General features: G+C 34.8%; 1 protein-coding gene across 1 annotated transcript in view; it reads right to left on the reverse strand.

Annotated features, from left to right (window-relative positions):
* Positions 1 to 18,808, reverse strand: part of Slc13a1 (solute carrier family 13 member 1) — a 93,804-nt gene that overhangs the window by 57,729 nt on the left and 17,267 nt on the right. The window contains exon 2 of the mRNA XM_046422547.2: positions 16,751 to 16,879. Within this exon, the coding sequence (XP_046278503.1) occupies positions 16,751 to 16,879 (129 nt within the window). The remainder of the gene's footprint in view (positions 1 to 16,750; positions 16,880 to 18,808) is intronic.

Raw genomic sequence — 18,808 nt, forward strand, 5'->3', positions numbered from 1 at the left:
AAAAAATGTGGCATTTATACACAATGGAGTATTACTCTGCATTAAAAAATGACAAAATCATAGAATTTACAGGGAAATGGATGGCATTAGAGCAGATTATGCTAAGTGAAGCTAGCCAATCCCTAAAAAACAAATGCCAAATGTCTTCTTTGACATAAGGAAAGTAACTAAGAACAGAGTAGGGAGGAAGAGCAGGAGAAGAAGATTAACATTAAATAGGGATGAGAGGTGGGAGGGAAAGGGAGAGAGAAGGGAAATTGCACAGTAATGGAAGGAGACCCTCAGGGTTATACAGTGGAGGGGGTAGAGAGAGAGGAGGGGAGGGGAGGGGAGAGGTGGGGAGGGGGGAGGGTGGAGGATGGGAAAGGCAGAGGAGCACAACAGACACTAGTATGGCAATTTGTAAATCAATGGAGGTGTAACTGATGTGATTCTGCAATCTGTGTATGGGGTGAAGGTGGGAGTTCATAACCCACTTGAATCAAAGTGTGGAATATGATATGTCAAGAAATTTGTAATGTTTTGAACAACCCACAATAAAAAATTTAAAAAAAAAAAAAAAAAGAAAAGAAAAATATACAGAAAAAAAAGCATATGCAAGTGCTTCTGTTTATTTCTCCATCTACAATCTGGAGTTACTTTTTTTATGTTTATAGTATAGTGACAATGACTAAGACTTGGGAAAGTCCTGAATCAAGCTCCCACCTACATATCCGTGAATCAGCACCAAACTGCAAATATCTTCTTATGTTTGCTTGGTACTGGGGATGCTTTACCACATCCCTAGTCAGGTTTTATTTATTTATTTATTTTTGGGAGATAGTTCCTAAGTTGCTGAGACTGGCCTCTAATTTGGGATCCTCTTGCCTCAGCCTCCCTAGGTGCTGGGATTACAGTCATGTATCCCCATGCCCAGTTCCAAATGTCCTCACCATCACCCACTAAGTCATAACTACAGAGTCCTTCCTTCATATTATGAACGATTTGAACTTCAAAATTATTCATTACAAAACAAACACCCTGAAATGAAGGCCAATATTTTAAGATACTCTCAGGTAACATCATTCAGAGTTTAGCAATATCTGCAGACTCTTTGAGAAACCATTTGTGGCAATGCCCCCAAACACGTTAGGTATATGATTTTTTTTTCAAGAATTGTGTTTTAAAAAAATATAGAATTTTAACAAACCACAGTTTTCTTTTCTGTAGACCTTTCAATGAATGGGCTATTGTATGACACATAGTTTTTTGAACTTATTTAATTATAATAAATTTATTTTAAAACTTTTAGTTGAAGAAACTCAAGGGGCTGGTGTTCAAAAGAACTGATTTCAAGAGATGCTTGGCAGCACTGAAGCACAAAGCTATGCTGAAAGAAGAGGATTGCTAGAGAAAAGAACCCTTAAAAATTTAATGATGTCTAGTAGAGGAAATGAGAGAGTTCTAATGATAGAAACCACAAAGGAAAATCAATTCTGATGTTAATTTTGCTATTTTTAATTGTATCTGTATAGCTGACTTGGTTTCAACCAAGAGCAAAAATTGCTGATTACTCTTTAGAATTTAAAATAGACAAGTGGACATATTCTTTACATTTTATGGAATGTCAATTTTGATGTTTTTCAAACTATATATATATATATATACTTTGAAAATATATGTATATATATACACACATATACATACATATACATTTACATTTTATAGTAACTGGGTAATAGAAAACACATAATTATATTTAACTTTCATATTATTTATTTATTACTTTAACATTAAAAATGTATTTGCCAGGCAACAAAAAATGTAAAAGCATAGGATACAGAAATAAATGCTAGAAAACAGGGATGGAACTGGAGGAAATTAAGTGAAATAAGTCAGGCACAGCTCAGTGCCTGTAATCCCAGTGAGTAGGGAGGCTGAGGCAGGTGGATCTTGAATTCAAAGCCAGGCTCAGCAACTTGGTGAGGCCCTGTCTCAGAATAAAGATAAAAAAATGTTGGAGATGAAGCTCAGTGTTTAAGCACTTCTGGGCTCAATCCCTGGTACAAATAAAATAAAATAAAATAAAAAATAAAATAAAAATTGTCAGGCACAGAAAGACAAAATTCACAAGTGCTCACTCAAGTGGAAATTAAGAATATTGATTTCATAGATGTAGAGAAGAACAGTGGTCACTAGAGTTAGGAAGGCAGTGGAGAGGCAAGTTAATTAACAGGTACTAAGTACAATTAGAGATGGAGAAATATGTTCTATAAGTTTTAATGCTCTATAGCACCACAGGCTACCTATAGTTCACAAGGATTTATTCCATATTTTATGAATAACTAGAAGAAAGGAATTAGAAATTTCCAAACACAAAGAAATGATAACTATTTAAGCAGATAAAAATGTGAATTATCCTGATTTGGTCATTACACATACATGTGTTGAAATATCAGGCAATTCTATAAATACATACAATATTATGTCTATTAAAAACAAGGAAATTTTCCTAAAGGGCTTTTCTCAACTTGCACTTCTTCAAGCTCAAATATGCCTTTTTAAATATAATCCATTTTCTTTCCAAGCCCTGTTTCTTTTCTCCTTAACATATTGCATTATGGAAATCTTATTTGCTGACTTGCCCACTACCTGTCTTCCCTATTTTACTATATGTTCCTTGGGAAACAAAACTCTGTTTTGCTAACCATCACATATTGGTCACCTAGCACAGTTCTAGCACAGAATAGGAATTCAGTAAATAATGCTAACAAATTAGGGAGAGAGGGCAGGAGAGAGACGAGGACTAATCTATGGTCTCAGAGAGCCTAGATCCTGATTGTCCATGTCTGTCCCAGGCTTCTATCCTCCCAGCCCTCTCTAACCTTTTCTTTCCATAAGTATTTCCATTTATTAATTTACTCTGGTTTCTAGACTTGCTGACCCTATTCTATTCCTTGCTAACCTGGTTCATTCTGTCCCTTTGAGCTTTTCTTCTTGGTCTACTTTGAATTAGCTTTCATCTGCCCTTCTCATAAATGCTGCTATTCTACAAGATTCTTTATAGTCTTCTAGTTTTATGCATTTTATTACCAAGCCTTAGATTCAATTCTGTCTCTGACTAAAATAATATCTTGCACATGTACAGTAGGCATTCAATTAATATCTTTTAAATGGATTTGAGGATACCACAATCTTTATATCCTGGCAGGTAAGTCTTCTGAGTTCCAAAATGATAAGTCCATCTAGATACTTCCAGTTGAATTTCCCCAAAATATCTAAATACTGAACATATTCAAAGTGATACTTTTTATTCCCCCCCCCATTGTTCAGACATGTTCTTTCTCTCCTGCCCCTTTTGTAGTGATAACACTTCCATTTGCTCAGTTGCCTAAATCAGAAACTTCAGGGTCACTCGTGATTCCCTTTTTACGTCCAATATGTATGTATTCATCACCAGGTTCAATTATTTCTAGGTCCTTCATATCTTTAAAAATTTGTTCAACTTTCTCTAAAAACATATTACTTCATTATTAATATCCTCATCATTTCTCACCTTGCTGTTACATGATCTGTCCTTTTCTAATCCACCCCAGACCACTGTCACCATCACTTTTCTAAAGGAAAAATCTAAACACATGATTGACCTTCCTATACTTTTTAGTAAATTCCTTGGCTTCTAAAACCAAATCCAGTATTTTTAACATGTCCTACAAAAACCACCCAAATGTGGTCCCACTTGCTCCTTCCAGCGTGTTCTCTATTTCACCTGATTTAGTTTATATAGTTCCCCAAACAGCAATGGCTTAATATTAGCTTGTAATTTAACCTGAATGAGCCTTCCCCCTGTCTTGGCTACGCCTAATCTTCCTTTATGGATGAAATCAGATGTCAGTTCTTCCAAGACTCAGCTTCTTTGAGACTCTACATTTGTCTGGATAGTATTCCCTTGGTCATAACACATTTTAATCTATATGGTGATGATTTATTAATTTAACCATTCTTTCATTGGACTACATTAGTCTGAAGGAAGAATGTATGTTTTCTTGATTATTGTATTTATGGACATAGCACATGTCTGGCACATGCTGTCATTAAATAGATGCTTAATTAATACACTTCACAACTTAAGACATATGTTATTAGACAGGAAAAGCAAGTTAATAAACAGAGCAAGGAAATATCATAGGTGCATGAGAGATATCTCTCCAGGGCATGGTTGAGCGTCAGAATAAGTGGAGTAAATAAACACTTTTTCCTAGGGAACTGAAAAGTCTTTTACCAAGGCCTGATACTCAAGATTACTTTTGAAAGACGAAGAGATATTCCTCTGCCTTTATCTCTTTTGAAATTTGTTCATGTAAATAAGCCCCACTGACTGGTTTGGTCTGAATATTGGTTAGTATCCCCCACTACCAATTCACATATTGTAACCCAATGTGAACCTAACCTTGGCTCCACTCTTATAAAAGAGGGTTGTGGGTGCTCCTTGCACCATTCACCACAAGATGATGCAGCAATAAGGCAATGCCTTTGAAGCAGAAAGTGAATTCTTACCGCACACCAAATCTACTGGGACCTTGATCTTGGACTTCCCAGCTTCAACAAATTTTTGTTGTTTAAAATACCTAGTTTAATGTAGTTCGTTTTACCAGTCTGAATGGACCAATGACACTGACTTTATTTTAGCAATAGTCAGAATTTAATGAAAGAATAAATGAAGAATCACTTTTTTATTTTTAATTTTTTTAGTTGTAGGTGGACACAATACCTTTATTTTATTTATTTTTATGAGGTGCTGAAGATCGAACTCAGCACCTCACATGTGCTAGGCAAGTGCTCCACTTGTTGAGCCTCAACCTTGTTGAAACACAAGCCAGCCCCTGAAGAATCACTTTTAAAAATACAAAGGAACACTGAGAAGCAAACCACTACCGTAGTCCCTCCTTCTCTATAGTTTCACTTACTGTAATTTCAGAAAGTATTGTCAACTGTAATATTAAATGAAAAATTTCAGATATAAATAATTCATAATTTTAAAATTGCACACTATTCTGAGTTGTTTGATGAAATCTCATACTGTCTAACTCTATTTTGCCCAGAATTTAAACCATTAATTTATCCAGTGTATCCATGCCTTATACATTACCTGAATGTTAGTCACTAGGTAGCTTTCTCAGTTACTAGATCAACTGTTATGATGTTACTGTGATTCTGTTCCAGTAATCCTTCTGTTACTTAATTATTGCCCCAAAGCATGAGTGTACTGCATGCTCCAGGGCATAAAACATGGAAGAACAGTTTAACTTTGGAACTATGTGGCAACAATATAGAGCACATAAGGAAAAAACATATATATATGTTTTATATATATATATATATATAGCATATATATATATGCTATATATATAAGGACATAAGGAAAAAATATATATATGTTATATATATATATATATATATATTTATATTTATATATATAATATAAAATTACATATTGGTTTCACTACTATCTGCAATTTCAGGCATTTATTGCAAATCTTGGATATATTCCCAGCAGATAAGGGGTAACTACTGCATCAGTAAGTGATTAAACATAGGACTAACTACTTAAGGGCCATGTGATATTCCTCTGGTGTTTTGGTCATATTGTTTTGCTGCTGTAACTAAAAGACCTGATAAGCACAATTGTAGAAAAGGAAAAGTTCATTTGAGGGCTCACAGTTTCAGAGATTTTAGTCCATAGAAGACCTGATCCACTCCTTAGGGCTAGTTGTGAGGCAGAACATCATGGCGGAAGAGTGTGGCAGAGGGAAGCCCCTCATATAATGATCAGAAAGCAGAGAGAGCAGTCTCCACTTGCCAGATACAAATATATATTCTAAAGCCCAATTCCCACTTCCTCCAGCCACACCCTACCACTTCCATTACCACTCAGTTAATCCCTATCAGGGGATTAATTCACTGATTGTGTTAAGACTCGTACAACCCAATCATTTCTCCTCTAATCTTGCATTGCCTCACAACTTGAGCTTTTGGGAGACACTTCCCATCTAAACCATAACATCTGGTAATCTATTTAGCCTATATGAGAATGATCAGACATTATAAAATGTCCAGAATTTAATGAAAGAATAAATGCAGAATCACTTTTTTATTTTTATTTTTAGTTTTAGTTGGACACAATACCTTTGTTTTATTTATTTATTTTTATGAGGTGCTGAGGATTGAACCCAGTGCATCATGTGTGCTAGGTGAGTGCTCCACCATTGAGCCACAAGCCAGACCCCAAAGATAGTAAATATTTTAGATTTTATGGTTTCTATTGCAATTAATCCATTTTGTCATATAATAGAAAAGAGCCAAAGACAATAAATAAGTGGTCTTGAATGTGTTTAATAAACTATTTTTTCTTAAATTAAAATTAGGCATCAGGCTTGATTTGGTCCTCAGGCCTATATTTTTCCAATCCCTTGATAGACCATGCAAACAAATATAACCTATAAACCAAATGAAATCAGTAGTTAAGCCTAAGGAAGAATATTCTCTTTTCCATTGTATTAACCATTCTTTTTAGTTTTCAACAGAGTCAGAATATTTGAGGAAGAACATAAACTACAGACAGATGTGTGTGTTTGTATTTTCCAAGAGTTAATAAGAAGATGCTGTTGATTCATAAATGACACTGATAAATAAAACTATTTTGGGGGCAAAATTGACATGTCAAGTAAAATACATGATATTTGAAATCTATTTGCAAGATTGACATAGTTATATTTCTATCCCCAAATGGTATTTTATAAAACAAACATGGACTTTTGCAATCATAGCACCTGGGTTCTCTTAGTCACATAATTTATCAGTTGAGCAACCTTTGTACAAATCAATAAGTTGTAAACATTAAATAGCATCTTATATCAAGTTAGTGAATTAAAAGAAATGATATTTTCTTAAAAGTGTTTTGTTATAATGCATGTGATTATAAAGTCTATTTTAAGTATTTACTTATGTTGTTTTTCTAAATCCAGTGATCAGATTTCTATTTTTCATATAAACTGACTTATCAGCACATTTTTTTTGTTTTTGTTTTTGTTTTTTCATTTAGTTGCTTTATTTCTTTTTTTTTTATTTTTTATTGTTGGTTGTTCAAAACATTACATATTTCTGATCAGCACATTTAACAAGCAGGATAATTACTTCCTCCTTAAGAATGTACTTCACTTGGATTCCAGGGCCTCACACTTCCTGGTTTTTTTCTCCTACCTCAATAACCTCTCTTCTCATTTCCTTGGCTAGTACTTTCTCTTCTTACTACTTATTAAAGTTGTATTCACCCAGAACTGTTTTTTCTCCTCTTCAGTTTTCTACCTCCACTCTATAAAAGGCCTTAAGTCTTAGGGCTTTAAATGCCATCTATATACTGATGATTGTCAGATCTAATATGTACAGATTAGTTCTCCCTCATGAACTCTGTACTATAGATGAGATATATCCACAAGTTTACTCAATAGCTTCACTTAGACATCCAACAAATATTTCAAATTTATGTGTATAGCACTTTTCCAGGAGTCAGTTCTTCTATAATAAGTCTGCTGCACTCTTTCCCATTTCAATTAAAGGTAACTTTATTTTTCCAGGTGGCAGGTCAAAAACACTAGGAGGCATTCTTGAATCTCTTCTTTCAATCTTATGCCATGTCCAATCAATCAGGAAAGTCTATTGGTTTTGCCTTCAAAATTTATCAGTAATAGAGACAATATTTCTATTACTACCCTTAGTCTGAATTACCATGGTCTCTTACATAGATCACAATAACCTACTATTGGTCTCCTTCCTTCTACCTTGTTTCTTAATACAGAAGCTTAAGGTATTTTTTTTAAATCAAAGTCAGGAGAGATTTAACCCAGTGAATTAGAGGAAGGCTGCATTTCCAGTTGTTCCAGGGCTCGGGATTCAAGAAGCAGGAGCACTGCTTCTTAGTGAAGTACTGGCAATCTACTGGGACACTATAAGTTCACAGGGCAGAGATTCTGCTGCTGAATCAAACTCAGTCAAGTGATAGTGCCCTTTGTTCCACACGAAAACTAACCATGCTCAAACTTCAATGATACTTGAATGCAAAGAATAAAACAGACAAAATTCCCCACATAATGACCAAGCCCCAGGTAGAAACAGCTATTTAGGGGTAGGTCGTCAGGACCCACTTATGGGATCTACTCCTACAGGAAAAAACAAAGAGAATTAACACCAAAAATGTTGACACCCCAAGTTGTGGTTTGGATATGACGTATCCCCCTTAAAAGCTCATGTGTGAGACAATGCAAGAAGATTTAGAGGTGAAATGATTGGGTTATGAGAGCCTTAACCTAATCAGTGCATTAATCCACTGATAGAAATTACTGGGTCTTAACTGTAGGCAGGAAGAATGTGATTGAAGGAGGTAGATCATTGGGGGAATGCCTTTAAGGAATATATTTTGTTGTGGTGAGGAGAGCGTTCTCTCTCTCCCTCTCTCTCTCTACCCACCCCATTTCCGGTGCCATGTCCTCAACTGCTTTCCTCTACCACATTCTTCCACCATGCTGTTCTGCTTCATCTTGGGCCCCAAAGAATGGAGTCAGATGTCCAAGAACTAAGACTTCTGAAATCATGAGCCCCCAAATAAATTTTTCCTTTTCTAATTATTCTTGTCAAGTCTTTTGGTCACAGAAACAAAAAAAAAAAAAAAGCAAAAGAGAAACAAGACCAAACTGACCATTAGAAATAAATTAATTCCAAATGGCAGAAATGAATACACCTCTGTCTATAATAAACAAACATTAATGGTTTCACCTCTCCAACTGAAAGACAGAGGCTGGCAGAATGGATTAAAAAACAAGATCAAACTATGCTCTTTGTAAGAGACTCACCTTATAGGCAAAGACCGCCACAGGCTGAGAGTGAAAAGATAGAAATTTATATATCATGTAAATGGAGGTTAAACACAAGGAGTAGCTATTGTTATATCCAACAAAGCAGAACTCAGGCCAAAATTAATCAGAAGAGATAAAAAAGGTCATGTCATAGTCTAAGGAAAAAATAATCCAACAAGAAGTTGTAACAATCATAATATGCCCCAAACATTGGCATACCTAACCACAAAAAAGGCGCCACTTGAACTAAAGCTTCAGATAGACTAGTACAATAATACTGGATGATTTCCTTTTTAAAATATTTATTTATTTATTTTTAGGTGTAGATGGACACAACACAATGCCTTTATTTTTATGTGGTGCTGAGGATCGAACCCAGGTCCCACCCATGCTAGGGGAGTGCTCTACCACTGAGCCACAATCCCAGCCCAATACTGGATGATTTCAACACAAATTTTTCACCATCAGATAGGTAATTCAGACATAAAATCAGTAAAGACTTTTCAGATATGAAAATATTATAAATAAAATGTATTTAACAGGCATCTATAGAATATTTTATTCACCAGCTGAATATACTTTCTTCTTTGCTAAGAAGAGTTTTACAAAAAATGGAACTTTTACCAAAATAGATTATATTTTAGTCTACAAAACAACTTTTATAAAATACAAAATAATAATATAATTCCTTGTATCTTATCAGATCATAATGAAAAGAAATTAGAGATCAGCATCAAAAAACTCCACAGAAACTATATAACTATATGGAGATTGAACAATATACTTTTAAATGATGACTGGGTAATAGAAGAAATCAGGGGAGAAATTTAAAATTTTTAGAATCAAATGGGAATAGAGATACACCAGTAACTCTTAGGTACTATGAAGGCCATTCTAAGAGGAAATTTTATATATTTGTGAGTGTCTACATAAAAAATCAGAAAGATTCCAAATACACAACCTAATGATGCAACTCAAGATAATTGAAAAAGAAACACAAAACAATTACAAAACCAGTTTGAAGGAAGAAAATAACTAAAATCAGAGTCAAAATCAATGCAATTGAGAACTTAATAACAATAATACAAAGGATCAGTGAAATGAAGGGTTGGCTCTTTGAAAAGATAAACAAGATTGATAAGCCCTTATTCAAAATAACAGGGGTGGCGGGGGTGGCAGAGAGAGAGAGATAAGCCTGAAGTTAGTATAATTAGAGATGAAGAAGAAGAAATCACCACAGACATCACAGAAATGCAGAGGATCATTAGGCACTACTTTGAAAATTTGTACTCCAATAAATTGCAAAACTTAAAAGAAATGGGTACATCGATTTCCATAGATATGACCTGTCCTGCCTAAATTGACACAAGAGGATGTAGAAAATCTAAACAGACCAATAACTAGCATTGAGATGGAAGCAATAATAAAAAGGCTTCCAACAAAGAAAAACCTAGACCAGATTGATTGTCAACTGATTTTTACAATTTCTGATGTCTACAAGAGCTTTAAAGAAGAGCTAATTTCAATGTTCCTCAAATTATTTCATGAAATAGAAAGGGGTAAAACACTTTCAAATTCATTCTATGAAGCCAGCGTCACCTAGATACAAAAACCAGTTAAGGACACATCAAGTAAAGAAAACCACAGACCAATATCCCTGATGAAATTAGATGTCAAAATTCTTAATAAAATATTAGCAAATTATATTCAACAAAATATTAAGATTGTACATCATGATAGAGTTCATATTTTTGTAGGGTTGCCAGGATGGTTTAGCATACACAAATCGATAAATCTAATTCACCACATGAAGACAATTAAAGACAATATGTGATTCTGCAATCTGTATTTGGCGTAAAAATGGGAGTTCATAACCCACTTGAATCTAATGTATGAAATATGATATGTCAAGAGTTTTGTAATGTTTTGAACAACCAATAAAAAAGTAATAATAATAAATAAAAAAATCACATAGTTATCTCAATAGATGCAGAGAATACATCAACAAAATTCAGCATTTATTAATTATAAAAACACTGAAGAAATGAGTAATAAAAGGAGCTTACATCAATGTTCTAAAGGCTATCTATTATAAAACCAAAGCTGACATCATAGTGAATGAGGGAAATCTAAAGACAAGGATGTCCACTCTCACAACTCCTATTCAATATAGTACTATAAATTATAGCCAGAGCAATTAGACACAAAAAGGAAATAAAATGATAAAAATAGGAAAGGAAGAAGTCAACTTATCACTGTTTACAGACGATATGATCCTATACTAAGACAATCCAAAAAGCTCCACCAGAAGACTGCTATAACTAATAAAAAACAGATTTATCAAAATAGAATATTACACAATAAATATCAAAAATTCAAATATCTTTTCTAAACACCAATAAATCTGCTGAGAAAAAAATTAGGAAAACAATCCTATTCATGAAAGCCTCAAAAATATAACTAAGAATAAATCTTACCAAGGAGGTGAAAAGTTTGAAGAATGAAATAGAAAAAGACACAAGAAGATGGAAAAACCTCCAACGTTCATAGATAGGCAGGATTAATATTGTTTAAATGGCTATACTGCCAAAAGCAACATGCAGATTCAATGCAGTCCCTACCAATGTACCAAACATTCCACACGGAACTAGAAAAAAAAAGTCCTAAAATTCATTGGAAAGTATAAAAGTTCCAGAATAACCAAAGCAATTCTAAGCAAAAAAAAAAAAAAAAAAAAAATCAATGCTAGAAATATTACAATACCTGACTTCAAATTTCACTATAGACCTAAAGTAACAAAAACTTCATGGTAGTGTTATAAAACAAACACACTGACCGATAGAACAGAATACAAGACACAAAAAGAAACTCTCCAGATACAGTCATCTGAACCTAGACAATAGGGCCAAAATCATACTCTACAAAAAAAGGCAGCACTTTTAACAAATGGTGCTTGGAAAACTGTTATCCATACGTAGAATGACACTAAATCCTCATCTCTCACCCTGCACAAAAATCGACTCAATATTGATCAAACACCTAGAAATTAGAACAGAAACTGTACAACTCCTGGAAGAAAATGTAAGGTCAACACTCCAATATATAGGTACAGGTAATAACTTTTTCAAGAGGACTCCTAAAGCTCAGGAAATAATATCAAGAATTGAGAAATGGGATGACATCAAATTAAAAAGCTTCTGCATAGCAAAGAAAACAATTGAAAATGTAAAGAAATGTGGGAGAAAATCTTTGCTAGTTACTCTTCTTTTGATATAGGGATTGAACCCAGGGTCACTTAATCAGTAACTCACATCCCCAGCCCTTTTTGTTTGTTTATTTTTATCTTGAGACTGGGTTTTGCTATGATGTTGCTCAGGGCATTATTAACTTGCTTAAATCTGGCTTTAAACTTGTGATCAGGATGATATAACCCTATCATATCTTCAGGACTCAGCCCCCTGAGCCTCCAAGATTACAGGTGTACCTGGCTGCTAGCTACTTTTCTAATAGAGGATTAATGTCTAGAATACATAAAGAACTCAACAACTGTAACACTAAAAACCAAAGAGCCCAATTAATCAGTGGGCAAATGAACTAACAAAAGAAAAAAATACACGTGGCCAACAAATATATGAAAAAAAAAAAGTTCAACATGGTTAGCAATTAAGGAAATGCAAATCAAAGCTACAATGAAATTAGCTCCAGTCAGAATGGCAGTCATCAAGAATACAAACAATAATAAATGCTAAAGAAGATGTAGGAAAAAAAAGGAACACTTACACATTTTGGAGGGAATATATATTAGTACAACCACTATGGAACTCAGTATTCAATTTCCTCAGAAGACTGGGAATAGGGCTATGGCTGTAGCTCAGTGGTAGAGCACCTGCCTCACATGTATGAGGCACTGGGTCGATACTCAGAACCACATAAAAATAAATAAAGATATTTTAAAAAAAGACTGGGAATAGAAACACCAATACGACCCAGATATATCACTCCTCATTATTAACTCTAAAGAATTAAGGTCGTTATACCCTAGCCATACATGCATACCCAAGTTTATAGAGGCACAACTCACACAATTGCCAAACTATGAAACCAGCCTAGGTGTCTGTCAATGGATGAATTAATTAAGAAAATGTGATGCATATACACAATGGAGTTTTATTCAACCATAAAGAAGAATGAAATTTTGCCATTTGCAGGAAACCGAATGGAACTTAAGAACATTATGTTAAGTGAAACAAACTAAACTCAGAAAGTCAAGGGTCGTATGTTTTCACTCAGAGGTGAAAGCTACTGAAGAAAAAGGAAAAAGGAAGATGGGGGATCTCATGAACACTGAAGGGAGATAAGTAGAAGAGAGAAAAGGGACCAGAGGGAAGGGTGAGAGGAGGGAAAGGGAAATACTGAGAAATGACAATGGCCAAATTATTGTGTGCATGTATGAATATTTAACAATAAATCCCACACTATGTGTAATTATTATGCAACAATAATAAATATGAGGAAAAAAATCAAAGTCTGAGTAATCATGTCATTTTTCTCTCAAACTCCCCTGAAGGTTTCACTTCATTAAGAGGTAAAACCTAACAGTGACTTCCTTTGGCCCTATTTGGTCCAGTCCCTCCTCACATTACCTCCTTGACATCTTCTCTCATTCCTACCTTTACTCATTCTGCTTCAGTCATACTGCAGACTTGGACCTGCCTGAAGGCCTTTAAAAGCCCTGGATGTTCCCCCTTCTGCAGTGGTCATTCTCCAGATACTCAAATGGCTAACCTCCTCATCTCCAGCAAATCTTTGTCCTGTATCACCATCTCCATGAGATCCACCCCAGCCAATATAAAATGGCTATTCTCTCTGTTCTTCAGTAACATTTTGCATTTTTACTTAGCATTAATTACCTTTGTAACTCAATATTTAATTCATCTATTAATCAGATATTTTGTTTTCTCTTTTTGTTCCCCTAAAAAGTTAGGGATCTTTTGTCTGTTTCTACATGTTGATGTTTTTTCCAAGTGCCTGGAAATTTCTACCACATAAATATTTACTAAGTAAACATGTAACATAACATTTATATGTATATCATTATTTATATTTACATATACAAATGTGTACATATTTCACATTTATATATACAATTTATCTATAAACATATTTTCAATAATAATAATAATAATAATATTGATACTTCTTATGGAATATCAAATTGGGCACACCACAAACGCTTTGAATTTCAGGTTTAATTCAACAGATATGAGAAGAGTTCAGTATTGGTCAATATTCTTCAACTAAAGTGATGTGCTCAATGAGATATAAGTGTTTAACATTGGCTTGCTAAATCGGTAAACTAGGGTTAGAAATATGGTGGCCAAAGAGAGAGGTATTTAGGGCTCTGAACTTAGAGGAGGACAGTAATGACACATTGTCCTACTCAATGACAGGTTTGATATTCAAAGATGCTGAAATAGGATGCAATGATAGTTCAATACTCTCAAAACTGAATATTAAAACTGTTAATAATGCTTGTGATATTGTTTGTATCATTGTTTCCCATCAATTTAAAACAACAGTTGAGAATGATACAACCATGGGGTATCATTGTTTCACCTCTGTTACAAAAATGGTGAAGTTGTGTTGTTTTATCATGTCCCACTTTTAGAATATTAAAATGGCATGTTAAGGATTGTACAAGTAATTAGAACAAATATTGAGTTTTAAGCTAAGGCCTTTAAACTGAATCTCTAGCTCTTCCCAGAATATCCTGAAGCTTTGGTCAACTATTAATGAATTAACGTCATTTACCCTGTCTTGAAAAAGGATCACAAGACTGAAGAACTGCCTTCTCCACTAAAATTCCTAACTGTTTTGACCACTGTTAAGCTTTCTAGGTACAGAAAGTCACATAAAGTTTGAAACAAACTTAGGCTGAAATATCAGAGTGGAGATGATAATTTTCTTTTGCAGCAATCTGAATGTTTCTGGAGTGATCTATTCATTTTTTTTCTCCAGTATCTAAATATTTGCTAATATATATTGAACACTTATTTTGTAAAAAAAAAAAAAAAAAAAAAACCTTCACATTTATTAACTAATTTAAGTCTGAAGTATGGTTGACAAACTAGAGTTAGTTCTGGGAAGTAAAAAAGATGGTGGTGATTTAGTTGGGGGTGTTCGATTTGAGGATGGAAGTTGTGGTCTAGAAATCTTAAAGACTAGAGGTGGAATGTATAGAGGAAATCATATTAATTTTAAAAATCTAAGCAATACTGTCATGCAAACAAAAGATAAGGTTTATTTGTAAAATCTTAGATGGCACATAATTTAACAAATGAAAATGACTAAATTTCAGACTTGAGATCAATAAAGCTACATTGCTTCAAAGTTAAAATTATTTTAAAATGATATGATTATTAAAAGTGATATGGGTTAGTTGAGGCCCATGACTCAGAAAACTTTTAAAAACTGAAGGATCTATAAGAGATATTGTGGAAGAGATCCCCGCCACAGGTTCTAGTGGATCCAGAATTCTCTCCCAAATTTAAAATTCTGGGACTGTTAAGTTAGTATGAGGCTGGCTGGCATCTTGGGCAGGTTTCCTCAGCTATAGAGATATAATTAATATTGGTACCTGTAAGTTTGAAGTCTGTGTCCTCTGCATACCACAAAGAGGCAGCACATTGGAACATTTAAGACACTTGATTTTTTTTTTTTATCTGATTCTATGGTAGCAGAATGTCAATGCGGGGATAAGAGAAACTGAAGTACAGTCCTAGCCATGCTGTCCTCCTAACCACTGTTAATTAGAAAGAAAAGAGCCATGGTTAGAAGGAGGGATAAACACAGTAAGAAAAGAAGAGCAGGAAGGATAAGAAATGCAAAATGATTTGGAGTCAAAAATGGAGAAAAATGACAAGACAATCAAGAAGGGAACAGATTGTCTCTCCAGAAAAACTGTAATCAGGGTTAGTTAAAAAGAAAATCTTCACCCACATTAAACACAAGCGAGCCTCAAGAGAGCAGTGTTGAACCCAGGAAGAAGACAGAAGTCCAAAGGTGATAAATTGCACTGACTGGCAACTTGAACTTGACCTTTTTCCTGAGAACGTTTCAGCTGTGGTTTATTTTTATTTTTTGTGGTTCTGAGATTGAACCCAGGGCCTTGTGCATGCGAGGCAAGCTCTCAACCAACTGAGCTGTATCCTCAGCCCTCATCTGTGGTTTACACAGTTGTTTGCTTGGTGTCAGAAGACTGCATGGAGATAGATATTCTGGTTTCAGTGCATTTCATGCTTTTAATGCAAAACTGAATCCATTTTCTTCAGATGGGTACCCTTAGATTGTATAAAGGTAAGAAACAGCTCTCAGCATGAGTAAACTCTTCTCAGCAAGAACAAAATACAAATAAATACACATGAAAGTTGATTTGCCTTTATCTTTTGAAATGGCAGTTTTCAGAGAAAGAAAATTAAGAAGCTTTTTCTTCATTAAAAACAAAAATTATTCTCCAACACGCTGAGACCAAATTCTGGTGAATAGAACAACTAACTTCTGCAGGATGTGAATGAATTGCCCCTTTTGTTGGGAGGGAGGCACCAACGATAGATGTCCTAAAGAGAAGATGAGACTTACAATTTTCCTACAGATACATGTGATTCCAGAATTTGAAACTTATGTTTGTTCCCTAGGGAGGGACACATAGGCAGAATTCCAGAGGAAAGGAACAACTGGAAGTTTGAAGGGACTTACAGGGAAACTTTATCAACAGAATTACTGCTCCCTTTAAAAGCAGCTTTTCTAAAAAATAAGCACAAAATAAGGAATCTAATCATGACAACATTTGCAGAAGAACTTACGTGTGTAGAACGCATGATCCCAAACATGGGGAACATTAAACCAGGCAGCAAAGCTGTGACTGACAGAGGTAGAGCTTCTGTGATCCAAAATATGGCTACAACGAAGAGTACGTAGGCACATTCTGCTTCCTGGAAAGAACAGAGGCAAAACCCAAGGTGAAATCACCAGCCTAGAGAAATCATCATTCAAATCAAAACCACATTTTCTGGATGGAGCCAAATCACAGAAAAAGTAAGACTCTCGGAAGATCTCTGCATCTTAGAGTTGTCAGAAAATAATTTTTAGGGGTTCCAAGGGACAACATTTAATATACATGAAAAACCAAAGACAGAAAAAATAACCCTCATTTCTTTCATTTTTCCATAAGAACAGAACACCATCTAGTTAATTTTCTGGGTTCATGTTTGTGCATTTGGATGTTTGTACTCACCTTCCTTTGGCCTCTAAAATGCATTCCCAATGCTGCTGAGCAATAGCCAGGTAATAGCCTTTCCCTTGGGACAGGACACTTGCCTCTTAATTGCTTGCCTGGTTCCTGCTCAGATAGGACTGATGTACCCCTACCCCTCGCCCTTTCTAACTAAAATAGGGAAAACATCCTAGGGGAATTTTTTGCTGTACTTGATCTCAAAGGAAGAACGATGATAATGAATGGTGATATGGATAAGCCTGAAACCATCTTCTAAGTGACATGAACCTGGAGGTAAAGAACTTTCTATTCTGCTTTTTGAGAAAGACACCCAAGATCCTAGAGAGACTCAACAGGAATGTGACTTAATAGAATCGGTTGCTTTGGTTGGTATATAACTGTAAGTTTCTGTTTTAGGGCACTGATAAGAAGTGGTTAAAATTCATCGTCATGTTTGACTTAAATAATTTTGATAAACAATCACTTGGAATGTACTAAGGGATCCATAAAAGCTGATATCTACTATATGGCTTTGTTTTGCTCTCACACTGCTTGCTCTCTGAAAATTCTGAGTTGCATTTGAAAAATTTACAAAAAAATGTTACATGGGTTTAATGAGGTCTTTTATTTAAAGCTTATACAATTTCTAGCTCTGATGCCCTCTGTTTCACCTACCTCAGTCTGAGTCCTTTGGGCTTGGTGTTAATTCCCCTAGCATTCCTACACTTCCAGTGGGTTTCTAAGAGATTCTTAATAAGCCAGGATTGTGTCATATCTTTATTGTGTTATCTTTTTAAAGGAAGAATAAAAGTGTTTTGATGTTGACAGTTTCTTACAGAGTCAGCGTCTATTGTCTTGACAAACAATAAAACAGCAAAGCAACACTGAGCCTTGACTGTGTCTTCCTAAGATGCTCTCAAAAGAATTTGTGAATGCTAGTTTGATTTTAAATGCCTGTGTAGAAGAAAGGCTGTGCATTTTCTTGTAATGAGAACTCATAGATAACCCAAAATTTGTTCTTACAACTTTGTTTTCTATCATACTTGCAAAGAACTTGGATTTCAAAGATAAAATGGACCCTTTTATTGTCTTGCTCCCTCATTACAATGAACCAGCCTCCTGGTACTACTTATTCCCCTGTTATTTTATTTATTAAATCTGTACCTCCACCTCCATCCAATTCCTGCACCCTGAGCAAGGCTGTTCTGAAATGGGATCATTCTGCAAGGATCCATTTTGACTTTGTCATTCCCTTACATACAGCCAGATTAAGGACTAACCACACCACTCACTCTCTGGAACACCAATCTCTACAGGGTTGCCATAATATCAGAGAAATAAACAGAATACATAAGACTAGCTAATTCTGATCCCACGTATAACCGCTACAATAGGGGTTGAAACTTCGTGTCAACCTGAGTTTCCTTCAGCAAGGCAGTCCTCAAATGCTCCCATGGGACAGCTTAATGACAGAATAAAAGCAAAATTAAAATCATTAAATTATTAGCTATCCTGGACTACTTTAGATTTTAGCTAGCACAGAGCTGACATAAAAACATAGTCTGTGACTTTCAGTTGTTTTTGAAAACAATTCAAAATCCTCATCTTGCATTCAGTCTCCTCTACTCTAACAAGACTTATATCAATA

The sequence above is a fragment of the Marmota monax genome, unplaced genomic scaffold (genome assembly GCF_021218885.2).
Source record: "Marmota monax isolate L192 unplaced genomic scaffold, Marmota_monax_Labrador192_F-V1.1 WCK01_AAM20220418_F8-fsc00027, whole genome shotgun sequence".
Classification (NCBI taxonomy): domain Eukaryota; kingdom Metazoa; phylum Chordata; class Mammalia; order Rodentia; family Sciuridae; genus Marmota; species Marmota monax.